Source organism: Vanellus vanellus (assembly GCF_965231255.1).
Source record: "Vanellus vanellus genome assembly, chromosome: 19".
NCBI lineage: Eukaryota > Metazoa > Chordata > Aves > Charadriiformes > Charadriidae > Vanellus > Vanellus vanellus.
Window position 1 is genome coordinate 6382801 of NC_138924.1, and position 25179 is coordinate 6407979.

Here is a 25179-nt window from a genome sequence, read left to right on the forward strand (position 1 = left end):
TAGCAGTTCATAGAATTTCTGCAGCTTCATGTCTTGCTGAATGTTGTGTGCACATGAGTGTGTAAAGGTTGAGCAGCATTGACTTCAGGCTTTAACCGTTTACAGTTCTTTAAGCAACATGCACAAGAAAAAAACCCGTTAAGTATGTTATTTTTATCGCTTCCTGCTTTCCTTGGTTCTGTAGCTCTGCTTTACCTCTGCTCTGGCGAGATGGCAAAGTGTCTGGAAAGAGCTGTATGTTTTCCTGGATTTGGGGGGGAGGGAGGGAGCTGCTGGGGCAGGGTTGGATCGGCGGGTTGGGTTTACAATTGCACTGAGCTGTTAGGAACAAGCAGGAGCTAAGACTCTGAAATGTGTGCTTACCATACAGGTGGATATTAAACCTGGCATCTTTTTTGTTGGGCTGAATGAAAGTAATAGCTTTCTCTTCTGTGACCGCAAGCCCTGTGTGTTATCACAGGGATCTGAGCCCTAGTTTGCAATGCATTAACAATGTCTAATCTTTATCTGTAGTGTGACGTGGCAGCTGTTGGTATGTCATGTCTGTTGAAATGGGGAAGAAAACGGTTTAAAAAATTTATGCTAGGAGATAGAGAAGATGATTGCTTTCGAACACTAGTAGTGGGCTTAAATATGGTGTTCGCTCTTATACCATGGTACCCTTAAGCATCTTTTTACTATGGATAGACACTTATATTCTGGGGTTTTAGTTATGTAGAAAATCTGTAGACCTAACATGGTATACCCATAAGGAATGTTGATAGTATGTTTCTTCTTTTCCCTTAAAAACTCAAGAAAAATTGTTTCAAAGTCTGCAGTAAACATGTATGTCCTTATTCTGCATGTGGCAGTGCAGAAAGTGGTGTTGATTTCTAATGTACCATGTCTAAAAGAAAGATAATTTGGCCACCACACAACATAAGAGCAAATACTTTCTTTATATTGGCAGATGTTTTTGTCATTTTCTTGAAGTACTAGCAGAAGAATCAGTTGCAGAAAAAAATAGAGCAACAGTTTCACACGGTATCTGTGAATTGGAATAATGAAACTACATAATTGTGCCAACTTCCAAAATTCAGTAGACAGCCTCCGATCTTGCAGTTCTGCTACAGGTGATGCTGCTCTTGGGACAACCATGGGACGTTGCAATAAGAAGTTTGCAGACTAAGTGTTCTGAGCTCTTCTGTGAGTATTGGCATAATCTATTACAGCCTAAAGCCTGGCCTTTAGGCTCCTCTGAGCCTGGTGTACAGCACAGAAGGGACATTACTGCACTATATTACTGTCTAAAGTAGCCTGTGCATGTTAATGTAAATCACATCGCCCTACCCCAGAATGCTTCAGGCTAGTATCAAAAAGGTTTAGATCAAATTTACCCTCTAAGACTCCTACTACTGTAGCACATAGTGACAATTTAATATGAAGGAAGCCTTTCCATGCTGGAAGGTAAAACCGCATCTAAGAGCGGCAGTTCTGGTACTGTGATTAAAATAAATAGTTTTAAACAAAGTTCTGTTGATGTAGTCCCTACCGATCTAACTTATTCCACCTTGCTGCTGTAGTATGAATTCCATACTGTCTCGGAGTATGTTTGGGTATCTTCACAGACGTGGTGGTTCATACGCTTCCTGAATGCTCTGAACTCTCAGAATTTCTCAGCCAGCCACATACGTTCTGTACAGCAAGAGAAGCTATAGAAATTGTGCTTGTCAGTAATCCTGTGGACAATTTGCTGTGATCTGAGCAGCGTAACTGTTAGGGGATTATAACTGGAAAACCTCATTTGCATTGGAGGGATGTGATGTTCATTTAGAGTAACTTGGATTTTTAAGTCTTCAGCCTTGATTTGTATCATGTAATTTATTTTAATTTTTTTTTTTTTGTCATAACAGATACCTCAGTCAGAATCTCTAACTTCAGCTCCTTAAAACTCTGAATATTCATTTTACTACCTGGAAACAGGAAGCCTATAGACGTGGCTAAGTGTAGGAAACTAGTGTTTCTGATCTGCTTTGTATCATAGTCACTAATTCAAGTGGACTAGAAATTGCATTAGACTTGCAAGACTTGAGTCAGGCATAAGTATTATTTAAACAGAAATTTAATGAAAAAGTTCAGCATAGTACCCAGCCACTGTACCTTTTGATTTCATTTTAGAAAGAGGGAATGCGATTTTATTATCGGAGGAAGACAGCTTGATTCATTTGCAATCTTCCAGTATCTTTCTCTAAGAACAAATGCAGCTGATTTTGGCTGTCTCTGGCGGGTGAATATTCCTTTCTTGTTCCCCAAAACACGTGTGGTCCCTGTAGAGAAGTTATAAAATAAAGCAAGTATATATAAAATGCTCTTATCCCCTACTGTGAAGTGTTACAATGTGTCTACTAAATCAGGTTAGGTGGAAGAGACCTATGCACTTTCTTCTACACATAGTCAGGTACAACAGGGAACTTGGCAGATGTAACTTGCGTCATCTTGGCAAGATTAATTGATGTAACTGAGCAATATAGCTGCAATTCACTGGACTTACAACTGGCAAGTTGATGACAGTTAATTCAGGTGTGCCCATTAACTTGATCAGTATTATATTTACAGCAGTTGTTCCTTCTGCCACTAGTTCCACCTTGAAATTTGATGGTCAAACTGTTGATTACTGACTGTTTGACTGTACTGTCCTTTAGCGGTGTCCCTATCCTTTTTGCCTTTTTTAGTTGTAATAGGAAACTAGAGAAGATGATTGCAACATGTAGAGAGACTGGAACTGCATATGTGCCTGTGAACTGTCTACAATTTCTCCATCCTCCTATTTGAAATGGATATTACTTTTTTGATGGCTTCTCTGCCATGCGTTGCTTTCTGATACCTATATTGGTGCTCTCCAGATTATTCTTAATGATGTTTCTCTGCCTGAAATTAACACTGACTGTTGACCACCCTAACTTGCTGCAGGTGGCATATGTGTAACTGGTTCCTTACTAGGTCTCCTTGGAGTTGTAACTGTTTTAATTTCTGTGTGATTGTCTGCACTGTAGATTAAGTAATGCCCCATACTTTGCGAATGCACTTATCATTTATTAATAGTGGATGGAGTGTCATGATAGACAGTTGTCTACCAGTGTGGCATCTGGTCCTCCATTGCTAAACCTATACCAAGTTAATAATACATTATTTAAGGTGCTGTGTTACTAAGGGCAGTGGTGGATGAAATATGAAGCAAGTGAGATGCATCCCTAACAGCTGACTGAAGCTCTGAATTGAGGATGGCCAAAAAATAAAATAATCCGGGTTTGCTCACAAGCTTCTCTTGCATTCTGCCCTAGTGCATTGTCTCATGTTCTGAGTAGCATCTTTGCAGGTGGGACATCTGGAGCTCAAGCTGGAGAGAGAGGATGCATTAAGTACAGGCAGGACCTTCCCTCTTGCTCTGGTCATGCTGGGCTTTGTCACAGAAATCAGCTATGCTCTGTCTTGGTAAGCTTTTGTCCTGCTCTACAGCACAATATTCTTTGTGTATCATAAACCATTTTAAACTTGCAGGGAGGATGGAGAGTTGGTTAGAATATAAGTATAAGCTTACCTTGGTTAGTCATGAAATCAGCAAAATTCCAAATGAGCTCCCCAATCACATACTCTTTCCTCTTTTTGTCAAAAACAGAATGGTACTCTCTTAGCATGGCTTTCTGATACTCCTCGCTGAACATGAGCGGTGGGTCCTACAGCCAGGAAAAAGAGGTGGCCTTGAATTAAGGTGACAGTTAATCTCAGCAAAGGCTCCCTGTGTTAACTTCCCATTTCCTGGGGACCTGATTCCTGAAAACAAGCGTTAAGACTGCTTGGTCTTCTCACTGTGGGGCTGCATTAACAACGGCTACCTACTGACAATTAGTGACTACTGACATTATAAGGGGAAACGCACATGAAGTACAAACATAATGCCAGATATACCTGGGGGGAGCTCGTGGCATTGCTCGGTAATGGTGCTCGATCATGATAGGTATAGGAGTGCCACTCCCTCCTACGCAGGACAGCATCATGAAATGAATGTCCACTCTCCAGTATTCTCTCTTCCGATTAAGTGTTTTGTACAAATGCCAAAGTACAGATTTTTGAAAGTGCTCAGTGCTTTTACTCAAAGCTAAAACCTTCTCTTTAGGTAGAGTCTAACCTTTGTTAGTCAGTGGCAAAGCTCATGGATTTCAGTGGAGCGGGATTACAGTTCTGGAGTATTTTGTACACTCATAAGCTAATGCAGCTCAAAACCAAGGAGTCGGGCTCAATGGTACCCATCTCTTCTAATTACATCTTGCTGCCCCTGTAAGAAGAGCAGTGGTTTTGTTTCCATCTAGGGTGTCTTTAACACTTACACTGTGAAGTCCAGGAACTGAGTCTGCTCCATATTCACTCTGGATAATGGGTTTTTGGTAGGTTTTATACCAGTTCTCAAACTGGGTTGTGAGTTGTAGTGGAATAACTTCCAGGTGGCCTGGGTCGTGGTACCAGGAGAAGTAGCTATTTACACAAATTACATCCACATAAGGAGCCTACAGAAAACAAGGCGAGAGTGTTTTGTCACAGGGCTCAAAGTAGACAACCTTCACTCATAAAGCTAAGTCCTCCTTTTCGTTCATTTCATGGAATCTGGTTTCTTTACACAGTAAAGTCTTTTCCCCCAATCACTCAGGCCCTCCCAAAGTTACATTTTTTTTTATTTTTTTTTTTTCCCCAGGAAAAAAAAAAAGGCAGGATAAATTTAACAACCCAATAGCATATAAATTTGGCATTTTTCATACAGACTTAGAGAGTCCAAGGGTTAGACAAGATCAAGCCATTTCATCCTCAGGTTTGTTAGAAGCTTTTGAGTTTCCAAGATATCTCTGGCTTGCTGGTACATTTAGATCTACTTTTTGAGTATTGGAATGTGATTATCAAATTAGTGCTCAAATATTTTGACTAGCAACTAAATTTGTGCATCAATGGTGCAATACTAAGACTAAGCGTTCTGCAAGTTATATGCCATTTCTACCACATGGACAGTATGGCAAAAGGGCACAAAGCCCCCTAAAGATAAAGTGATGTTGTATGTAACTTGTTCAATGTTCTCTTAACATGTTTTGTAATAAAAAAAAAAATTCTAATATCACTTCAGTGTACGAGATCTATTCTTTGGTTTTGTTTTCCTGTGTTTCCTCAAGCTAGTCAGAACATGCTCGTGGGGTTGGCATGTCAGAGTCTGTGTGTACACGCCTGATGAAACAGCATTATCCAAGAGTAGATTGCTGCTGGGCACCTTTGAAATTAAGGCCATGAGTGTTATTTTCCTGGGGTGGGAAGGAACGGACCTCTCTGAGTTACAGAAGGCCATTCCTGCTAATTGTAGGACAGCTCGGAAAAAAAATACAAAGTGTGACCTTTAGTGGGGACATGTGGTAGTATCATGGACCTACACACTCGCCTGCTAGAAGTGTTTACTGTAGTGACAAGTATTATAAAGCCAGCTTGAAAAATTAAATATTACATAGGAACTACCCTGGAAACAAGTTTATGTGTGTTAAAGATCCTTGGTTCATGCTATGGTCAGCTTAAGGCACAGACATCCAAGAGTGCCTTTTGGCTATTTATACAGCTCTAGGACTTAATTATGAAGCAGGAAGAGCTTCTAGATTATTCAACATTAACAGACATCTGCCAAAGAAGATCTAGAGCAGTTTAAAGCAGGAATTAAAGCAAAGCTTCCTTCCTTCAGAATTCTACAAGGGCTGTTAGCATTTTAAAGAGGTTTAAGCTTTGGTTTAATTGCAAATGAAAACCCAATCAATGTAATAGCAAAGCCTGACAATGTTAAAGGAATAGAGCGGTCTGATCCTGCATACTTCACTCAAGACAAAGGACTGTCCTCTCTCACAAATATTTTTTTTTTTTTTTTTTCAGCTGGACTACACCTACAGGGTAAGGTGCTTTGTACTAGAAACAGAAATGTAAGTTTTCTTCCCCCTCTCCCTGTTAAATATCTCCAGTAAACTTGGGGAGGTGGGGGGAAAGGACAGTAAAACAAATAACAAGAAGAGGAAATTTAATGTATTAATTTAAAAAAAAAAAAAAAAGCTAGAAAATAAAGTAAACTTACACCACGGTCAAGAGCGTAACTGGCATCTGTCACAAAGGTTACTGGTCTGGAGGGATCGAGAGCTTTAGTGTGAGCTATCACTGTCCTGTTTGCAAACAGTAAAGCAAGACTTCAGCAACAGCATGGAGAAGCACAGCCCCATTTCCTGAAGCTCTCTGTCCTTTCACACACACCCCCAGACACTTGTAGCTGCTTTTGATTTAGCAGGCAGAATACTTGTAATTAAATACTGCAGGATACTTAGTGATCACTATAAAGTGCCTGCAATTCTAGAGGCCTTTACCTGTCACAAAGTTGGTTGCTACCCACCTGAAGAGACCAGAGTGGAAGTATACCAACCACAGGCCTATTAATTGGCCTGCTGGTGCCAGCAGCTTGGAAGCTGGAGAAGGGACAGTGAGTTTGAAGATGAAAATGTGAGAAGGGCAGTGGAAAGTTTCTAAACAACTCGGGATGTGTTCCTGCAAAAGCATGAGGCCCGAGCCCTGTGCCACCTTGGCTGCTTTCAAGGAAAGCCCGAATGCGGGAGATGAGACGGAGAGCGGGAGGGTCAAGCTCTGCTGCTACCTCGACACTGCAGGAAGGCTGTGGATCATTCTGGAGAATGAAAATTCTCAGTTACCTCTTAATGCGCTTACAGCAACTAGGGATAGACTGCTACGCCATTACAGGGATGACTCTTGGCTATCCAAAGCTTAAATCTCTTTAAAAATAAAACCAAGGAGTTTGTAGGGACTTGAAGCAGTAGCTTTGAAGTGGGGTGTTACAATCCCCTACAAAACAAATAACTAGCACGACCTGAAGAACCTTGTCTTCAGAATTAAAGGCCGAGTATTTTACACCTTTGAATTTAGCACTTGTCTTCCATTGGTAACAAGGAATATCCTGTTCCCATCAGGTCTGCTTTCACTTGACCCTTAGGTCAAGAAGAGATTGCTCAGACCAGATGGACTCCTGGTAATTTTGCAGAGGCTTACTGGTTCAGAAACAACAGATTGAGACTCCTGCGCGGCTCTCAGCATCGGTCCAACACATGCAGCAGTTGCACTTTGAGTCTGCATCTGCAGGTAGTGTTTTGGGGTTCCCCAAACAAATGCTTGCCCTCTCTTTACTACTTCTCTGTGCCATCCCAAAGGAAGAAGATGCATCATCTACCAAGATTCAAGCCTCAGCTCTGTGCACAAGCAGATGCACTTACTTAAAGTAGTAAGCTGCCGGGGGCAGCTCCGACGCCGGCTCGTTGGCTACCGACCACATCACAACTGACGGCCTGTTCTTATCCCTGCGGATCAGCTCCTCCATCACGACGAGATGGTGCTGCAAGGACTTGTTCCCAAAGCTCTCGCTTGGAGACAAAAAGAAGTGAGATCCGTCGAGGTGAGGGTATAAAATCCATCCCCTTTGCCTTTCCCCGTGAAAACTCAAGTCTCTGGGGTGTATGAGCGCAGCTGAGCCTCAACACCGAACACGGCTTCTGCCCTATTTCCCCAAAGCCTGCTGCACAGTTCAGGGCCGCGCTTTGGGCTTGCGGATCAAGCCAGACCGAATGACGCGCTGGCCGTGTGGCAAAACGCCCTCCGGTTGCCCAACCTCACTGGGCACGCGTGGCGCAACGGGGCCGATTTCTAAATAGAGCAAAGTTGCTTCCATTATCAGGACGACGGGAGCTGCGGGAGGGGAGGGGGACGCTGCGACAGGGAGGAAGACAGAGACAAGGGGAAGGGTCCTTCGAGCGATTGCTTACGGCATTTTAATCCCCACTGCCGGGCACTCGTCGATCACCACGATGCCGTAGGCGTCGCACAGGTCCATGATCTCCTCGGCGTAGGGGTAGTGGCTGGTGCGGAAGGAGTTCGCCCCCAGCCAGCGCAGCAGGTTGAAGTCCTTCACGACCAGGGGCCAGTCGAGGCCTTTGCCACGGATCTGGTGGGGAGGACGGGATGGGATAGAGACATCACACACCATCACACCGCCGGGACGGGGCTTCTCCTCACACCTGGCACCGCCATTTCCCTGCTCCTTCCCCCGGGCCGCCCTCTGCCTCCCTCCCTCCCTCCCTCTCACAGGTGTTATCCATGAGGCGGGCTGGGCTGAAGGAGGCCCCGGAGCGGCGGGGCCCGCTGCTTTCCCTGAGGAGACCCCGCGCTGCCGGCACCGCCGGGGAGGAGCGCCCGCCGCCCCTGAGGTGAGCGCCGGGGCCGGGGCCGGGGCCTCTGGCGCGGCTGTGGGGCCGCCCTGTGGCCGGGCCGCGCCTCGCAGCCCTGCGGCTCCGACCTCCCCTACAGCGGCTTTTGTCCCCCGGCATTTCCCGCGGTGGGGAACCCGAGAGCCGCTATTTCTGATATTTCTGACTGGAAGCCGTGGCCGCGGGGATTGGGGGGGGTGGTGGTGTCGTTTATCTCTTCTGCCAGCACAGCCCGGGCTCACCCATGAGCCCTGCGAGGGACTGGGCATGGTGTCCCCTTTAATGCTGGTAGAAGTCCACCCTGGCAGCTGCCAGCCTGGGAGAAGGGTGTGAGGAAACGGCCCCTTTGAGTGGAGAGGGGAGGCGAGAGGGGTTGCCGCCTCAGTGGCGCAAAGCCATGTGCCGTTAGGTGCCCCCACCATGGGCAACCGCACACTTACGTCCGCGTCTTCGTGCTTGTTGACACCGTGGAAGTAGAAGGGTCTGCCGTTGATGAGGAACTGCGTGCTGGTGACGTGGACGGTGCGGATGCCGACTGGGAGCGTGTAGACATCCTCCAGCAGCGCCCCGTTGGCCGGTGCCTGCATCTTCACCTGGATTGCCAAAGGGGAGACGCGAGTGATGCGCTGGCCTTCGCAAGGATGCCCTGTCCTCCCCCACTCCTTGTCTGTAAGGGCTGTCCTGACTGCCCGTTCATCTCCCAGCCCGGCCTCGACATGCTGCCGGCTCCTCACCACTGCTGCAGCCACCTCGTGTGGTCCCCATGTACCTCCTCCGGGAAGGAGCAAGGTCTGACTAAACAGAAAATAGAAATCCAAGCTGGGGAAGCTGAAGGATGATGAATGAAGCCTGGATGACCTTTCTGGGGCTTGTTCAACCCAAGAGCTTCAGTTTTGTTTCCACTTTCATCCCTCCCGGCAAGGCAGCGGTACACTTCTGCTCTGCACGTTCATACCAGGCAATGACTGAAATGTCATCTGCTCACAAGAGTTACAAACCTGAACCCCTGGAAACCTACAGCAGCTCATCTGCCCTAATTTCTACATCTGAACATCACTACTGATCCTTAACTCACACAGAGTCTTCCAGGCTCATGCTATTGATGCTGAACTCTTGCAGCACGGGAAGAAAGCTCATTGCATGGCAAAGCACGTGGAAGAGGTTAGCAGCCTGCTCCTCAGAGACTCTGCTTTCACGGTGTCTCCTCCCATGTATTGTCTCAAACAGTCCTTTGGCAAGGGGTGGATTGGGCCCTAAATGCCAAAGACAAGCATCTGAGAGTGCATGCCCCCCTTTTCTCACCGACAGACCTTTCAGTTCAGCATCCAGGCAGCTGGCAAAGCTCGATTTGATTGCTGTATAATTAGCAAAGCCACCCTGGTCACGCGAACAGGATCCGCAGAAGATGAGTATGGAAGATGGGCCGTATGGCAGTTCCTTAACCCTATTCTACAGTCAGAGGAAATGCACACAGAAAGGAAGAAATGTCACTGTTACCTCTAAGGAGTAGCGGTATCCAGGGTTCTCGTGCATCAGGTAAGGCCACCAAAGGTTTGGGTTCAGGACTTTTAGCTCTCCAGCTGACCCATCGCCTGTAGCAACCACTTTCCCTTCTTGGTCACGTAAACTCAGGGACAAGGAATAGAGCGTGCTGCCAACAACCGATACCTGATATTGCACCATTGCTGGTTCAAAGAAAACAAAAGACAGTCAGAGGCTGCCACGAAAGGAAAAATGCACGCATCAAATGTTGGAGGGTTTTCACATAGAGCAGCGTTAAAATGAGGGAGATGTAAAACAACAGAGTGGCATGAATAGAGCGTAAGAAGCGTGACCTGTCTGTCTTGAGGTCCAGAAGTTTCCAGCAAGATTTGTGTATCACACAATTCTGTTACTTAGAGATAATCCTGCCTTAAGTGGCAGGAAGACTGCCCCTACTGAGAAATTCTACTTTGAGAAACACCTGATCGTCCTTTCACTTTAACAGTACTCTCTTGCAAGCACTTCTTTTTTTTTTCCTTACTGCTTCTGAACTCTTTATCATATTCTTACAGCCGCTGAGCTGTGCAATAGACCAGCTCAGGTTCAAGAGAAAGCCACTATGAAACAAATTCAATCAGACTTTTGCAGGATATTTTCTCTGCTGCCCTTGTCATCTCCATTTGAAGCCTGAGGTAGCTGCTGTAATTGTTCTGGACCTACCAACACTCTCTGATGAAGTAGTTGTCACAGTAATATCATCTATGTAGACAGAAGGAGTGGTGTAAAGCACAACCGGGCGATGGATTCCAGCATAATTAAAGAAATCAAACCTGATGTTCTGTACAAAATAGTTCTTGGGATACCTAAGTGAGCAAGACAGGAGAAATGGCTGCATTATGTTTCATTACACAAGAACTGAAGGCAGCATATGGATGCTAGCAATGTAAAATAGTCACGTAAAAATAGATGCTAGCTGGTAAAATAGTCTTTACAAAAGGATGGATCTATCTCTCAGTAGCGCTACTGCTGCTACACTGAAGGGAACTACCAGTTAACAAACATCTAATGCGCTGAGTAGGTCTGAGCCTTCAGGATAGCTGGTATTCGCAGCTTCCAGCTGAATTCAAGCTTCTCAAATCTGCCATTGATTCAGCTTGGCAAATCACTTAATTTCAGTTCCCTGTGTATAAACCAGATGCAATAACTCGGTGCAGATTCCTCCTAACACCAAAGCTTAAACTCCTCCCTTCTCAACTGATTAATTTTGGCATAAATACAACCAATGCTTTTCTAAGTTGTTCGGAGGGCCTTATGAACCAGCAGCCGAATAAATTCCCATTCTCTCAGCCCTGGGATAAGCTCTGCAGTACAGCGCTTTAGCAACTCACCTTGTTTTGTCATTCATGTACTGAATTGACCCCGGAGGCAGAGTATGGGGTGTCAGAGTGTTGTTGAGCGCAACAGTGATGCGGCAGGGGATCCCTGGGCTGCCCTGGACAATGCTGCTTATATCTGCTTCAAAAGGGAGGTGGCCTCCTTCGTGCTCCACAACTTGCACTCCGTTGACCCACTGGAGGAGAAGACACCCATGAGCCCAAGAGGCAGGGTTATTGGGGTTTTTGTGTAGGGTTATTGGGGTTTTTGTGGCAAGCGTAGCAAGGAGAAGGGAAGAAGCCCAGCAAAGGCCAGTAGGGCTTCCCAGCAACACTGAACCTTGTTCCGGGCTCTTACTCCTTGTGGGCTCAATCTAGCAGCCCTTCCTTTGCTGGGAGCTAGGTCCGGGTCATGTACAAGCAAGTGTCACCAACAGACATGGTTTTGGGCAAATCCTGCAGCAAGGTAATGTTTTAGTTACTAGTCCTGATATTGAGGATCAGAGAAGAGAGACTTGGGGAACAAATCTGACAGGCTGTGAGAGTTGGGGTTGTTCAGCCTGGAGAAAAGAAGGATCCGGGGAAACGTTATAGCAGCCTTCCAGTACCTAAAGGGGCTACAGGAGAGCTGGGGAAGGACTTTTTACAAGAGCATGGAGTGATAGGATGAGGGGGAATGGCTTCAAACTGGAAGAAGGTAGATTTAGATCAGATATTAGGAAGAAATTTTTCACTTTGAGGGTGGTGAGGCACTGAAACAGGTTGCCCAGAGAGGCTGTGGAAGCTCCATCCCTGGAGGTGCTCAAGGCCAGGTTGGATGGGGCTTGGAGCAACCTGGGCTGGTGGGAGGTGTCCCTGCCTGTGGTAGGGGGGTTGGAACTGGATGATCTTCAAGGTCCCTTCCAACCTCAACCATTCTATGAACTTGGCCAACTTCTTGGCTGGAGGAAAGCAGCCAAGAGTTAAGAAAATAGCAAACTGATATAAAATCTAGACAGAGATGTGTTTGCTGAAGACGTCATGGGACAGATTTTGGTGCAGCATGATTTTGGAAACATGCGGACAATTTCCCGTGCAACTTACCACAATGGAGTAGTAATGGGCACTACCGAAACGGAGCACCACTCTGGTGTTGAGGTCATCCTGAAGCCACCGGAGAGGAAGCAGAACCTCCTTCTCATACCAAACCCAGCCAATGTAGTTCTCCAAGCTGGGGTCTTGAGTGATATCATTGAAACTGGAAGGCACTGGCATGTCAATCACAGGACCGGTCTGGCAGGAATTGCACAGAAAGGGAGGTAACAGATAATTAAAAAAAAAAATAATAATTTTACTGTCGTGACTGTGCAACCTGTACTGCCGGAGGTGTCCCCTTCCACTGACAGCATTACAATCCCTTTGCCAAGTGGAAATACTTGGGAAGATCTGTTTAGAAACTGGCGTGGTCTGTCACAGGTCCTATAGAAGCCCTACCTGACACAAGGCCCAGGAGCCTGCCTGGTCCTACAGGAAGAAGCTGCTCGTATCTTTTCCCCCCTCCTGATTTATGATAAGGAAATGCTTTTATTAATGGCTCTGGTATTGTGGAATCAGAGAAGTGAGGGGAGAGGGGGAAATAAACGCCCAGGTCGTCGTTTCAGCCTGGGACTTCCCACCAACTGTAGTTCCTCCTGCACAGCTCTCGCGGTTCAGCGTGCAGCGCTGGGGCTGTGCCGTCAGCTCGCTGTGCCGTCGGCTCACTGGCCCGGGGTGCGGCTTGTCATGCCGAGGGCTCGAGGAGCAGGGTGGCAAAAGTATCGGGTATTTTGGGCCAGATCCTCCAGGGAAGGTCCATGGAGACTGTGTGGGACAAGCCCAGGTTTGTCACTCCCCGAAAGCAACGGGGATTCCTTAGCATTATAAGGTCAATTCACTTGCTTATTTTTAATATAAGGATTATAGGCGGGCAGCGTTGTGCTATGCTTAACATCGAGGTAACTGGACGCTATCGCAAAATAGAGCGGTTCATTTTTAGCACCTGCTGTGCTCGTGATGTTGCGGAAAGGAGCACGGCCAGAGCGCTTCCCCTTTCCTACGGAAGCCTGTCCATGGAGAGCGGAATGAGGAAGGTCTGGTGGCCCGGTGGGATGAGCATCATGTGTGCGGCTGACTCAGCACTGAACGGCACCGGCACTGCAGAGGGACTCAGTGCCTTTATCAGCCATCAGAAAATCCTAACAGGAAAAATCCCTGGATGGGGAAGTGGGTTTTCTAGTCCCTGACACAGGATGACCTGTGTCTGGGATGGCCGTAACGTGTGCGTCTCCTTGAAGGACATTCTCCGGTGGCTAAAGAAGGTTGAGTGTAGACTTCTGAGCCCTCCTTTGAGGGGGGGCATAGAGCAGGATCCCTCTCCTCTGCCTCTCCGCAAAACTTGTAGCAGCACAGCGTCTCCCACCTCCTCTCTCCTCCTGCAATTTGGCCCCCCAAAATTGCCCAAAGGGCTAAACCAGAAATGATGGATGCGCACAGTTTATGCGTAGAACACATAACTTCTTTCATTTACGTAGTGGCGTTAATTTCGTAACGGATGTCAGTTACACTACAACTTGTTTATCTGCGCTAAATCATTGGAGATTGCCCATTCCTGGCAGGTTTTTTGTTGATTATTTTTGCGCTGCTGAGGGCAGGTTACGGCTGTGCTGCCTCGCTTTTGGCAGCACAGGGATCCCTTCCGAAGGTGTCCGTAGCTCTCTGGCTCCCGAGCGCAGGACTAATCAGCGACTGCCGTTTCCTCGGTGGCTAATTAGCCAGCCTCCCCCCGGGGCCCCCCTGCGGGGCCAAGGGCCGAGCCGCCCGGGGAAGGAACGGGGGGAAACGCCGCTTTCGGGAGAGGAAGGAAGCCCGGTGTGCAGGGGGGAGCCCTTCCCGGGAGGAGAGCACCCCCGGTGCCCCGGGAAGGGGCAGTCCTCCCCCCCGCCCCGCTCCGCTCCCGGCCGCCCCCTCCCCCGGTACCTGGCGGAGCGGCTGCCGGTACCAGCGCTGCGCGAAACCGGCGTCTCTACCCGGCGAGAAATCGGCGCGGAAGCTCCAGAGGCCGCCGAGCTCCTTTCGCTCCCGGGAAGGGGTGTCCCGGGGGTAGAGCATACCGCCCGCCGCCGCCCCCCGCCCCAGCGCCAGCAGCAGGAGCAGGCGGCAGCCCCACGCCGCCACGCCGCCTGAGGCTGCCGCCGCCATCTTGGTTGTGGGCAGTACCGGGGCGGGGGCAGGTCCCGCCCCGACGGGCCGGAGCCGGGGGCGGGAGGGGGGGGGGGGACCGGTGCCGAGCGCCAAACGGGGGGCGGGGGCTGCGGGCACCTCCGGCCGAAGCCATCGGTAGCCTGGCGTAAAAACCCTCGCGGGGGCTGGGCTGCGTCCAGGATTGCTGGTTTTCCGGCGGGGGTGGGGTGGGTTTCTTTTCTTTATTCATTTATTTGCTGGCTTGCTTACTTTTATTTATTTTCAGGGTCGCTCGTTGAAGCAGGAGGTCGAGGAGTCCTTGGAAAGGGCAAAGAAGAGCACCGATGGCCAGACAGCATCCTGGGGACAGGCAGGAGGATGATCCCTGCCTTAGGAAACCGCATCTGGCCTCGTCTGGGAGGCAGGGTAACGTTTCCTATTCTGATCACGTCCCTCAGAACTTCGTTAGGAATACAGCAGGATGGAGAAGAGTATCACAGGGCAAGGGAGGAAGGAAGGAAATGCCATTGGATTGATTTTAATTTTACAGCACGCTTATTTGTAGCCTGTGTCCGTTCCCTGGATGAGAACGGTACTGTACCTCTGCGTGCAATAAGCAGCTGTCGGTCGTGCTGTATCTCATTCAGTTACAGAAGCAACAGTTCAGTTTATTGCAGTGCGGTGAAAGGCTTGGTGGCACATAATAATATCGGAAAAGTGGAGGGTCAAATGGGGACTACCAGTGATTTTGAACTATTGATTTAAGCAAGAGATGGAGATGTGATTATCTGCTAAAACCACCTTCTTTTTTCAATCAGCAGGGCCACACATGACTCAGTGCTGACCCCTAAGATGCTGAAATGTGGTGGCTAGGAACAAGCGAAAGTCTGGTTGGCTGAGATGTGTGAAGGTACTGACCCGGAATGAAAAAATACAGAGAAAGCTTATGTGAGGAAAGAAAAGAACTGTGAGCTGGGTAGGAGGAGATAATCCCTTCTTGAGTCTGTTGGTGTTGGCTCTTGGCTGTCACCTTTCCACCTGAATTAAGTGAACATAATTGACTTCCCTGCCACAGCTGACTTAGCTGGAAGGTGAGACAAATGTAGTAAACCAGAGAAATGTGGCAGTAAGCAGCAGGGGACTCAGGAACTTCCTGGCATTTCATTCCTCATGTAAGACTTTTCCTGCTCTTTGTTCTGATTTTACTTCTGTAATGATAGAAGGGAAGATAGTAAATGATTTTTGTTAAGAGGCAACAGCAATGCAATGCAAGGGACTTTTTTGGTTTTTTTTTAAAAAAGTACTGTGCACCAGCTAGCTTGGAGGTAAATCAGGGCACGTGTCACACAGGGGAAGGAGCTGGACCTGGAACCTTGCAACTCTGTGCTTCAGAGTAAAACAGAGCCAAAGGTGGTTTTGTGATGGACTGGGATGACCTGTGGGTTGACCTACTGGCCAGGTTCCAGTGCCAGGGGGGTAAGATTTTTTTTCCTGCCAGAAGGAAAAAATAACACACAATCCTAGGAGGAGGGCAGTGGTAGCAGGAGATATGGCATGTGTTGTAGATGTTGTACTAAGCATCTGTCTTTATGGACACACACAAGCCTCCTTCAACAAATGCACTGACACACCTGCTGCCCTCTATCTGCTGGTGCCTTAGAACTTGACACCCCATAACCCAGCTCTGCTGCCAGCTGCACACAGCAGTGAACGTTTCCCCAAGCCTCACGAGGGCTGAGGAAGCCCAGCTCAATCAAGCCCCTTAAAAGAAAGACACAAGACATGAGTTTCAGTGAACTACATACACCCCAGTGTTTATTAACTCCAGATTAGTGTGATAGGCACAACGCTGCATCCACGGGATCTCTCCCCACACTCTAAGCTTGTTCCTTCAGCTTCTTCAGCAGCTCCCTCAGCTGCTCGATCTGGGTAGTCACGCTGCTCTTGGCGGTACCACCCATGGCCGTGTACTGCTCCACGCTGTTGACGACGTTGAAGACCTGGGAGACATCGCTGCCAAACAGGGGGCTGGGGAGGGAAAGGGAAGAGGTGTCAGTGGAGAGTGCTGGGTGCTGTTGGCTGCCTTTACATGCTCTCTGCCTGTGGAGAGGGTGAGGGAGTGGAGACGCAGCTTTTTTCCAAGGGGAACGGCCTCTGGCAGCCCTCTTTCTGCCCTTCTACTGCCTGCCAGTAGCTGCTTGTGATAGACCAAGAGTCAGCTCCCAGGGGAAAGTGAGGAAGTTTGGAGCCAAACTCCTCTGGAGGGCTGGTGCCTCCAGGTCAGGGCATGAGTTTCTTCCAGTCCCTCCCAATAGCTGCTGCCCGTGCCCTGGTGGAGCTGAATGGTAGTGATGTTGTCCCCCGTCAGTGATACAAACCTGATGCTCTTCAAGTCATCCAGGCTGAGATTATTGATGGTCGTGCCCTTAGACTCAGCGAGGTGGACGGCCTTCCCAGAGGCAGTGTGGGCTTGTCTGAATGGCATCTGCAGTGAGAAGCAGAGACCGCAGTCAGTGACCAGGCAACTGGGGTGCAGCCTCAAAGGAAAAAATGGACCTGCTGTCTTTTTTGGTTGGCTTGCTTTCTCTTAGGGCAATGCCATGTGAATTCGGGTTTGGTGAACCAGAGTGATCATCACTTGGGGACAGAACAGAAGGCCTCATCTCAGGCCCTCGCTGAGCAGTAGTCTGCATCCAAAGAAATCACAGCTCCAAGTCTCTCTCTGATACTTACTCCTTTACGAACCAAGTAGAGAGCCAGATCAGTAGACAGCATCTCAGGGCTCAGAGCCTTCTCCATGTTCTCCTTGTTGATCTGCAGAAAGGAGGGTGAGAGGGAGACATTACCATCAGCTCCTCCTTGGAGTGTTAGCGGTCACAGTGAGGGGACTTCATCTAGAAGGGACCTGGCTCTGAAAGGACCCTCTGATCCCTTGAGCAACTGATAGTGGGGGCCACACTGAGCAATATGGGTGAGCCACAGAAGAGCCGTCATCTTAGGACCAGTCTAGAGCTCTCTTACCTGTGTTACTCACAGAATGTACCCACCAACCATGTTCAAAAGTAAGAGGCTAAAGCCTTACCTGGAGGGTAGAAATCACTCCAGTGGCAACCTGGAGCACAGCATTCAGGGTGTCCACAACATCGAAGACGGCCTCCTTGTCCTCCTGGGTGAGAACAGAGATGGAAATTGCTGTAAGACAACCTGATGCAGCATGCCGTGCTTCCGACCCTTTCTCAGCATGCCACACACAAGCAGGGTCTGTGCAGGGAAGTGTAGCGGCAAGAGTGCTCAAGAGCAGAAGATGGCTGTGTCTGCTCAGAGAAATGGAGTGAAAACTAACATCTGTTTTACCTGCAGATCCTTGTTGTAGGTGCTTGGAAGTCCTTTGAGGACCATGAGAATAGCAGCCAACTGCAGAGAGAAATAGGTGAGGCAGTTAGTTCTAGGAAGAGAAGCACATTGCCCCAGCAGAGGTTAAGAGCCTGGACTGGGCACAGTTCTTTACACAGGGGCAAGAAGAAACAAGATTCTTCAGCCCAGGTATGAGCAGTTTCCCCATCCCGCTTCGTTCTTTAGCAGGCTCACCCGTCCAAACACACGGCCAGCTTTGCTGCGGATCAGTTCCAGACTGTCGGGGTTCTTCTTTTGAGGCATCAGGCTGCTGCCAGTGCTGAAAGAAGGTGGGTGGAGTGTAATGGTGAGCAAGACCCCAATCCTGATCAAGACAGGTCATGCAGCATACTGACCCATCCCTCCAAAAGTAACACATAGGTCCCTCTTACCCAGACATCTTTCTAGGGTGTAGGAAAGCAGTGAACTGAGTTTCTCACGTTTCCCAAAGCAGAGCTTTTGTTTTTTGTAGTCTCTTCTAGAGCTACCATACAGTCCCACTTCTCAAAGAGGAAGCAAAAAGGAGGTTTCCTCACCAGCCTCTCCAGAGTTGGCATCAAGAGGCCAGACTAAGTGTTGCTGTGAACCGGGAGAGGGAGGGCTGTGGTCGTGCCACCCCGAGAGCAGGAAGTCTGTTAGGATTGCAAACCCGGCTGTCAAGGCAGGGCTTTGGCAGGCATTCCCGGCAGAGGAGGAAGTTCTCTTAGCCAGCAGTTGCTGGGGAGGAGTGTCTGCTGACTGCAGACTTGGTTGAGTTACCAGAATCAGAAATAAGTGATCATTACTGAAGAATATTCACCCTAACGCTGCCTTTCTGCCAGCTTTTTAATGCTGTGTCAGCCTCATGCAGCATGGAGACCCCAACCACTGTCATTTTCCCAGGGGAGGATAGCTGAGGAGGAGGGACTTTAGGGAAGGGCTCTCTGCCCAGAGACCTACCTGTAAGCATCAGAGAGGGTTACAAAGCCAAACTCGCTGGTACTGTAGATGATGAGATCTTCAGCCATCTTGCTAAGGTGGATCATCAGGAGGGTGGCAACAGAGAGGAACTCCACTGCAGAGAAGGCAGGAAATCAGGAGGTAAAAGACGTGCTTGTTTGCTTGACAACCCAGGGAGCCCTGACTGGAGCTTTGGTGTTACGTGCTAGTGAGGGATATCAGTCCCCTTGTCAAGGGAGGTCAACTGGGAAGGTCTCAGAAGCCTGCTTCTAAAACAGCGGTGGGAAGTTGTGATTGAGTTGTGCTTACCCACAAAGTCTCTCTCGCTTACGGCATCCATGCTGTTCAGGCTGATGGAAGCAAAGTCCAGCTCTGTAAGGAAGGTGATGGACAGAGGTCAGGCTTGGCATGACTGGCGCTTGCATGCAGCAGGATTCCCCAGCATGCAGGTGACTGAGCCCTCGAGTAGTGCCAGGAGCACAAACATGCTGAGTAGGATTTTGTTATTAGCCCCAGGCATCCAGCATGAAGCAGAGGTGGTTCTCTTTATGCTCCCACCCTACAGGCTTCTGCTGTCTCGCAGTAGTAAAGAGCCTTCTGGCTTATCAAGTCATTAGGAGCTGCCTCCCACCTGTGTCACTGCACATTAGATCATATTCATTTTTTTGTATTTATTACCCTCCATCCCTTTGTTAAGGTGCTGTAACACATCCAAAATAACACCTGGACAATGTATTGATGCTTCCCCAGCTCCCAGAGATTATGTGTGGAGCTGTGCCACTCAATCACAGGGAGACATTTACCACTACGCAGAAGCTCTCTATCAATTTCCAGAGGGTTTCCAGCCAGAGCACCGCTGCCAAGGAAGAAAGAAAAACAAGTCATGCATGATACCCTGCACACTCCAACCAAAACTGAGCTCTAGCAGGTAGTAACGACACCTCTCTGAAGGCTTCCCTCCCTCGGTTCATTCTGGTGTCATACAGTGTGGCCTGAGGCTCAGCAAATTCTGAACTCTGGACTAAACCAGACGCTCTCTTCCAAAGAGGAAGATTTGCTTGATGAAACCCTTGTAGTTCTTGATTTCAAGAAGGGAGAAGAATAGTATCTGTGGTGACAGTCTTCTCTTTGGAAGACTCTTCTCTTTGGTGAGAGAAGCAAGACTTGTGCCCATACAGCTCTGCAGCACATATGGCATACAAACCCCAGTGGTTCAGGGCATGTAAAGATCCACCTCTTACCCATTTCACAGAGCAAAGTGAGGCTCAGGGATTACACGGAAAGTAAACTTTACCTTCCCAAAGGCAAGATGTTGATCCTCCTCTTTGCCTCTCCCAGGCGCTCAGAATCACGGGTCAGTGCAACAGCATGGCTAGGAGAAAACCATCATGACAGATGAACCACCCGAAGTGAGAAAATGTCACGAGGACCAAGAAGTAACTCTGGCCAAAGGATGGAGCATATAGGGAGTCGGCCTCCACTGCCCACTGGGTGCTTGAGTTCTGGGATAGAGAGACACAGAGGAACATGGGGAGCTCCTGTTCCAGTTTGCAAGGTTAGTGCTGGTTTGTCACCACCCCGGGCTGTCCCCTCAGAGGATGATGCACTTCTGGGCTCCAGCTGAGCAGGGCCCCAAGGGTGGAGAAGGCTTCCTCCAGCCAAGTGTGAAAGGTGGTTACCTGAGCAAGAACTGGCTCCATCTGATGGGCTGAGCTTTCTGCAGGTGGGTGTAGCCAGGCAAGATAACATCGATTTCTCTGCATGGGAAAGGAGAGAAAGAGGTGAGCAGCAGCTGTCAGGATAGAGGGCAGTGGTAGGTATGCTCCAGGGTTTCCTGGCAAGCTCACAAAGAGAGCTGCTTCAGCCTGTGTTGTGCTGAGTTTGATCGATGTCTTCCTCTCCCTGTCACCTGCTACCTAAGCACACTGGGTTTAGATCTCCTGGTCATCCAGTGTGGTGTGCCTGCCCTAGGCCTCCCTGGAGACTTGCCGGTACAGTAATCCCTCTGTAGCCGGCAAAGATTCCCCAGTCCACCACCGTTGGAGAGGGTGGTTTGTGAGAAGGAGAGTTAGACAGGAGTTATCACAGCTGAGCTTTTCTCATATGTAACTATTTGACACATGTTAAAGTTCCCCCCTCCTTCAGATGGATTTGGCACCTTAAAGTCTTGTGTGGACCTCCCACCTCGATTCCTTTGCCAGAATACAGTGGGGGAAGGGGAAGGTGTCTGTGACGTGAACTGTGGAGAAAGAGGGTCCGTTGTCTTTCCCTGTGCTATCACACGCTGCCTGCGTGTAACTTCCTCTGCAGAAGACCCTGCTGCTGCCCTGATTGGTGTCAGTCAAAGAGCAAGCCTAGAAGTCTCCTGCGCCTGCAAGGCCGAGGCCGTGGATATGCAAAAGGACTTACATGGCAGCGCGTTCCACCAGGGTCTTAATGAGCTGCAGGAGGTGAGTGGAGATGACAGAGAGGGAATTCTTCATGAACAGCTTCAGGTCAGTCACAACCTGTACGAGATTGGCCACAGTCAGTCAAAGCAGAATGTGACATACTTAGTGACTGTCCACTTTTACTGCAAAGTAAACCCCTCCTTGCTCTATGTGTTGGGAAGGTGCATCTTCCTCTCATCATTTGGTCATTTTGATGTGGTAATGCCACTATATTTTGCTCTCCAGAAAGAGAGCCAAAGGCTGTTCTGGTCTAAGGTCTTCTGAAGTCAGAATGAGGAGCAGTACAGAAGGAGGAAAAAAAGATTCTGTACATACCTGATCATTCCTGCTTCTTCCAGTGTGCAGCTTTCCAGCTATGTCTCCAATCAGCTCCTGAGGACAAGAGGAGGATTTCTATCAGTGTCTCTGTGTTCTAAGGAGAAAACTCCGCATGAGCCGACCTCCTCCCTGCCTGGAAGGGACACAGCTCTAGGATCCTGTGAGTAGCCATGGGATTTCTTCTGGGGAAGGGCAGGTTTGGGTTCTACACTTGTACAGTACCTCTTCCACAAAAGGGGGTCTTGGAGACACTTGATTGTGCACCTGGGGTTTCAGTGCCACGTGGTCCGGGGAAATTTCACAGTGGGACAGAGGTGCATGCAGTTAACGTCAAGCAGATCTAGCTACAGAGGAACGGGAGCAAGAGGTTAGAGGACCCAAACCTTTAGTCTGCGTTCGTTGGCAGTGTGGATATCCTCATCAGTTTGGGTCACCACAAAGACTCCTTTAGACCATTCCTCAGAGATCTACAAACATCAGCAGAAACACCAGTCAGCCACTACTGTTACCCTGCTGCGCGTGAGGGCTGTAATTGTCCCCAGCAAACACCAACTTGTGCCGTCCCATCGGCAATCAAACTGCTAAGTGTCACGCGAGCTCTGGCATTCCTGTTCCTTGAGGCCAAGGCTGGCTGCTTGCTATATGCTGGTATTCTGTGCTGCACTTGGTGGGGTTCATCTCTCTACCTGTGATGATCCTGTGGTCTTATGGCTATAGGAGGATTTGAGCATTGCAATGAGAAAGTGAGCGGAATTGTCAGGGATTGCTTTAGCACCGTCCACCAAGATTTTCCTATGCAAACATTGTACAGAGTCACCATTGTCCATAGTGGGTGAGCAACAACAATGGACCTTTTAAAATAGCGCTTAGCTGCTGACTTCTCTTCACCCCTATACAATGCTATGCATTGCCTCCTACTAACTCAAAAGGATCCCAAGTGCCAGCAGAAAAAGAATATTCTGAATTCATACTGAAACAACTCCTGGGGAACGTTCAGTCTGAAGAGGAGGGCGGGCAGGTCACCCTGAGCACACCTCACTGAGGCGGCTCATTCCCAGTCAATGAGCAGTGACAACACACACATCAGGGCTTCAGGCTGTCACTGGGTCTTGTCAGCCGGTTCACATCCTACTGCTGGGCTTTGGTGTCTTTAGCGGGATGCACCCGGAGCATCGATCCCCTGCCCAGAATGCCTCCAAGTGTACCAAATGCAATACACATGGGCCTGTCATGTCCATGATGTAGGACAGCACTTCCTTTCACAAAGCACTTCAGTACATGCCTACCTCTAAGGAACAGGACCTGAGGACATTTAAAGATGCTTTTTAGCACAGCAAATCAGGGAGTCTACTACAGATACTGTCAGATAAGAAGCCATTCATTCCAGTACGCATGACAGTTTGTGAAAGAAAGAAATACCTTTTCCAGGCCACTCAGGATCTTCTCCAGCTCAGTTTTAGACAGTATCCCAGCCTTCTCCAAGGCTTTGGCATAAGCCATGCTCCCCTGGATGTCAACTTCAGCCAGTCTCTGATCAGTGGTAATGGAAGCGTTGAGAGTCTCCATAATTGGATCTGTGCTTCCACTGAATCTTCCTCCCCAAAGTTTATCCCCCTGAGAGAGATGAAGATGCAAATTAAAGAGGCCTAATAACTTCAGTTATGCTCCTATGCATGTAACATCCAGTGATCTGTTTATCCAATATAAAGGCTGCATTTAGCTTTGTCTTTTCAGTGTGGTAGCACTGCCCAGAAAGGCCCCTGGATTTCAGGACCTTTGGCAAGTAGTTGAAGAGATGGAGAACGTGTCCCTGACACTAGCATTGAGCCCTTGAAGTGTTCAGGTCAGGCTCAGGAGTCGTCCAAGATACTTTACCTCTGCAGGACTCTGCAGGGAATCCTTGAAATGAATATCAGGGCATATGCTGCAAGACCAGCATGGGTTTCTCTTTTGAGGCAGCTGCAGGTCAACAACCCTTTGATAGCCTCTTAAAGCGCAGGGGGAAAGTAAAGCAGTCAATAAGAAATATAGTGAAAGCTAGTATTCTCCATGTCCTTTTTGTGCTGTTGAGCTGATAGATTTTTCTTTGATTGACAAAGAGCTCTAGGTAGCACAAGCCACATTATGAAGTGTCTGAAGTTACCGTTTGAAGCATCTTCAGAGTCTATGATGTGCTTGCAAGCTTTGGCACAAGGTTAGCATAAAACTGGTTAAGGTACAGAATCCAGAAAGAGAGGTCTGAGTACCTTTCTGCCTCAGGAGTGTTCAGAAAAATATATCAACAAGAAGAAGGTTTTAAAACACGTAGGAAAAAACCCTTTTGTTCCTACACAAACCAAGATTCATATAGTAACCTCACACACTTGAATGTGTCATCTATGTAACTGCTCCACTGGATAACCAAAGACAGGTACACAATTCCAGCTATGCATCACAGTAGGGTGCGTGTTACCTTTTTTTTTCACCAGTGATTCAGCGACTGAATGGATTCACGAGCTAAGATGTCGCTGGATGAGAAGCTTTTTGCTTGCCCTGGCAGGACACGCCCCGAAGCCTTAACTCTGGCAAACTTGCCCTGAAATAGGTAGGAACTTGTGCAGAGACCTTACAACTTATTCAAGATTTTGAAAGCAACTCTCCAGCTCTAGCAGGCACAAAAAAAGAAATGGGGAACATTTAAAGGAAGGGCCTAAATACAATTGCCATTCCAAAGTGGACAATAATTACTAATCTACTTGAATTTGATGTTTTGAAGACCTCTGTCGCTCCTCATGCTGTATGTACACTATAACTACCACGGACAGCAAGAAGCTGGCGGGACAGTTGCAAGTTTATCTGTGCCAGGGCTTTATTAGTCAGACAAAGCACTCTTGAGTAACCTTAGAAACTTTTTCCCTAGTGACCACACAATCCCTGCTGAAACAACATGCCTGAGAGGACAGCTGTAGAGACCCTACAGAGTTAAGAGTGTAGGTACGTGTTTTTTGATATGTTTAGGGCAGCTTTGTCAGAAAGCTGAGGGAAGGCAGAGGGGGGAATTAGAATTGAAAAAGAAAAGCGTTAGAGGTCCTCATGGTGCAGCTGGTGCCCGCAGGAATGTGGCGTAGGGGATGCTAAAGTACAGGTCAGTACCAGAGGTTGACCCTGAATGGGGAACAGGTATATCAAGGCATATCTTCAGTATTAGGGGTTTCCACCAAAGTAAGAGGTGGGTCAGCAGAAACATTGCACTGGATACATTTGCAATCGGGAAATCAAAACTGTAAGACTAACTTTAGCTCGCTCCAGAACTAGAGAAGTGGCTAGTACGGTCTGACAGCTGATGGACGCTTCTGTGCAACCCGGAGCAGAGGAGGCCAGGGTTGCAGTAGTCTTTGGGAAGGCAGAAAGCGTGACTTGCTAAGACGACTAGTCACGTCTCGCCTACCAGACATGGAAACTGAAAATGCAGCTTTTGTACAGAGAAGTGTTTACACAAGCTGCTGTGAAGTACCTCCTGCCTAAAGGCGAGTCGGCAGGAATGAACTGTGTCGGTTATTAGTCTCTGCCGGGTAGACGGAAGAGCCTGAAGGAAAGGACTTAGATTTTTAACTCCATTTTGCTCACGTCTGCCAGAGCACCCCGAGACCACCCCGCCGGAGAAGCAAAGTTCACCCTCACCTCGGCTGCCATTTCGGACGACGTTTTGCTCGTTTGTGCAGCGATCCCGGCGACTGG

General features: G+C 48.4%; 2 protein-coding genes across 2 annotated transcripts; both read right to left on the reverse strand.

Annotated features, from left to right (window-relative positions):
- Window positions 1-2072: 2072 nt before the first annotated feature.
- On the reverse strand, window positions 2073-14380 carry GUSB (glucuronidase beta; the record flags this gene model as incomplete). Its single annotated transcript, XM_082493143.1, has 12 exons — window positions 2073-2306; window positions 3578-3713; window positions 4365-4541; window positions 6125-6209; window positions 7323-7469; window positions 7869-8047; window positions 8750-8902; window positions 9807-9994; window positions 10512-10654; window positions 11180-11361; window positions 12248-12436; window positions 14159-14380. 12 exons carry the CDS (start codon window positions 14378-14380, stop codon window positions 2149-2151), a joined length of 1959 nt encoding a protein of 652 aa, XP_082349269.1. The 3' UTR covers window positions 2073-2148.
- A 1775-nt stretch (window positions 14381-16155) lies between these two features.
- Window positions 16156-25134, reverse strand: LOC309679566 (argininosuccinate lyase; the record flags this gene model as incomplete). The annotated part of the gene is made up of 16 exons (XM_082492914.1): window positions 16156-16390; window positions 16741-16847; window positions 17096-17176; window positions 17445-17528; window positions 17717-17776; window positions 17951-18035; window positions 18695-18809; window positions 19004-19066; window positions 19498-19550; window positions 19989-20066; window positions 20374-20451; window positions 21104-21201; window positions 21460-21516; window positions 21846-21929; window positions 22882-23076; window positions 25123-25134. The coding sequence occupies 16 exons, from the start codon at window positions 25132-25134 to the stop codon at window positions 16240-16242; spliced, it is 1401 nt and encodes a 466-aa protein (XP_082349040.1). The 3' UTR covers window positions 16156-16239.
- Window positions 25135-25179: the final 45 nt, after the last annotated feature.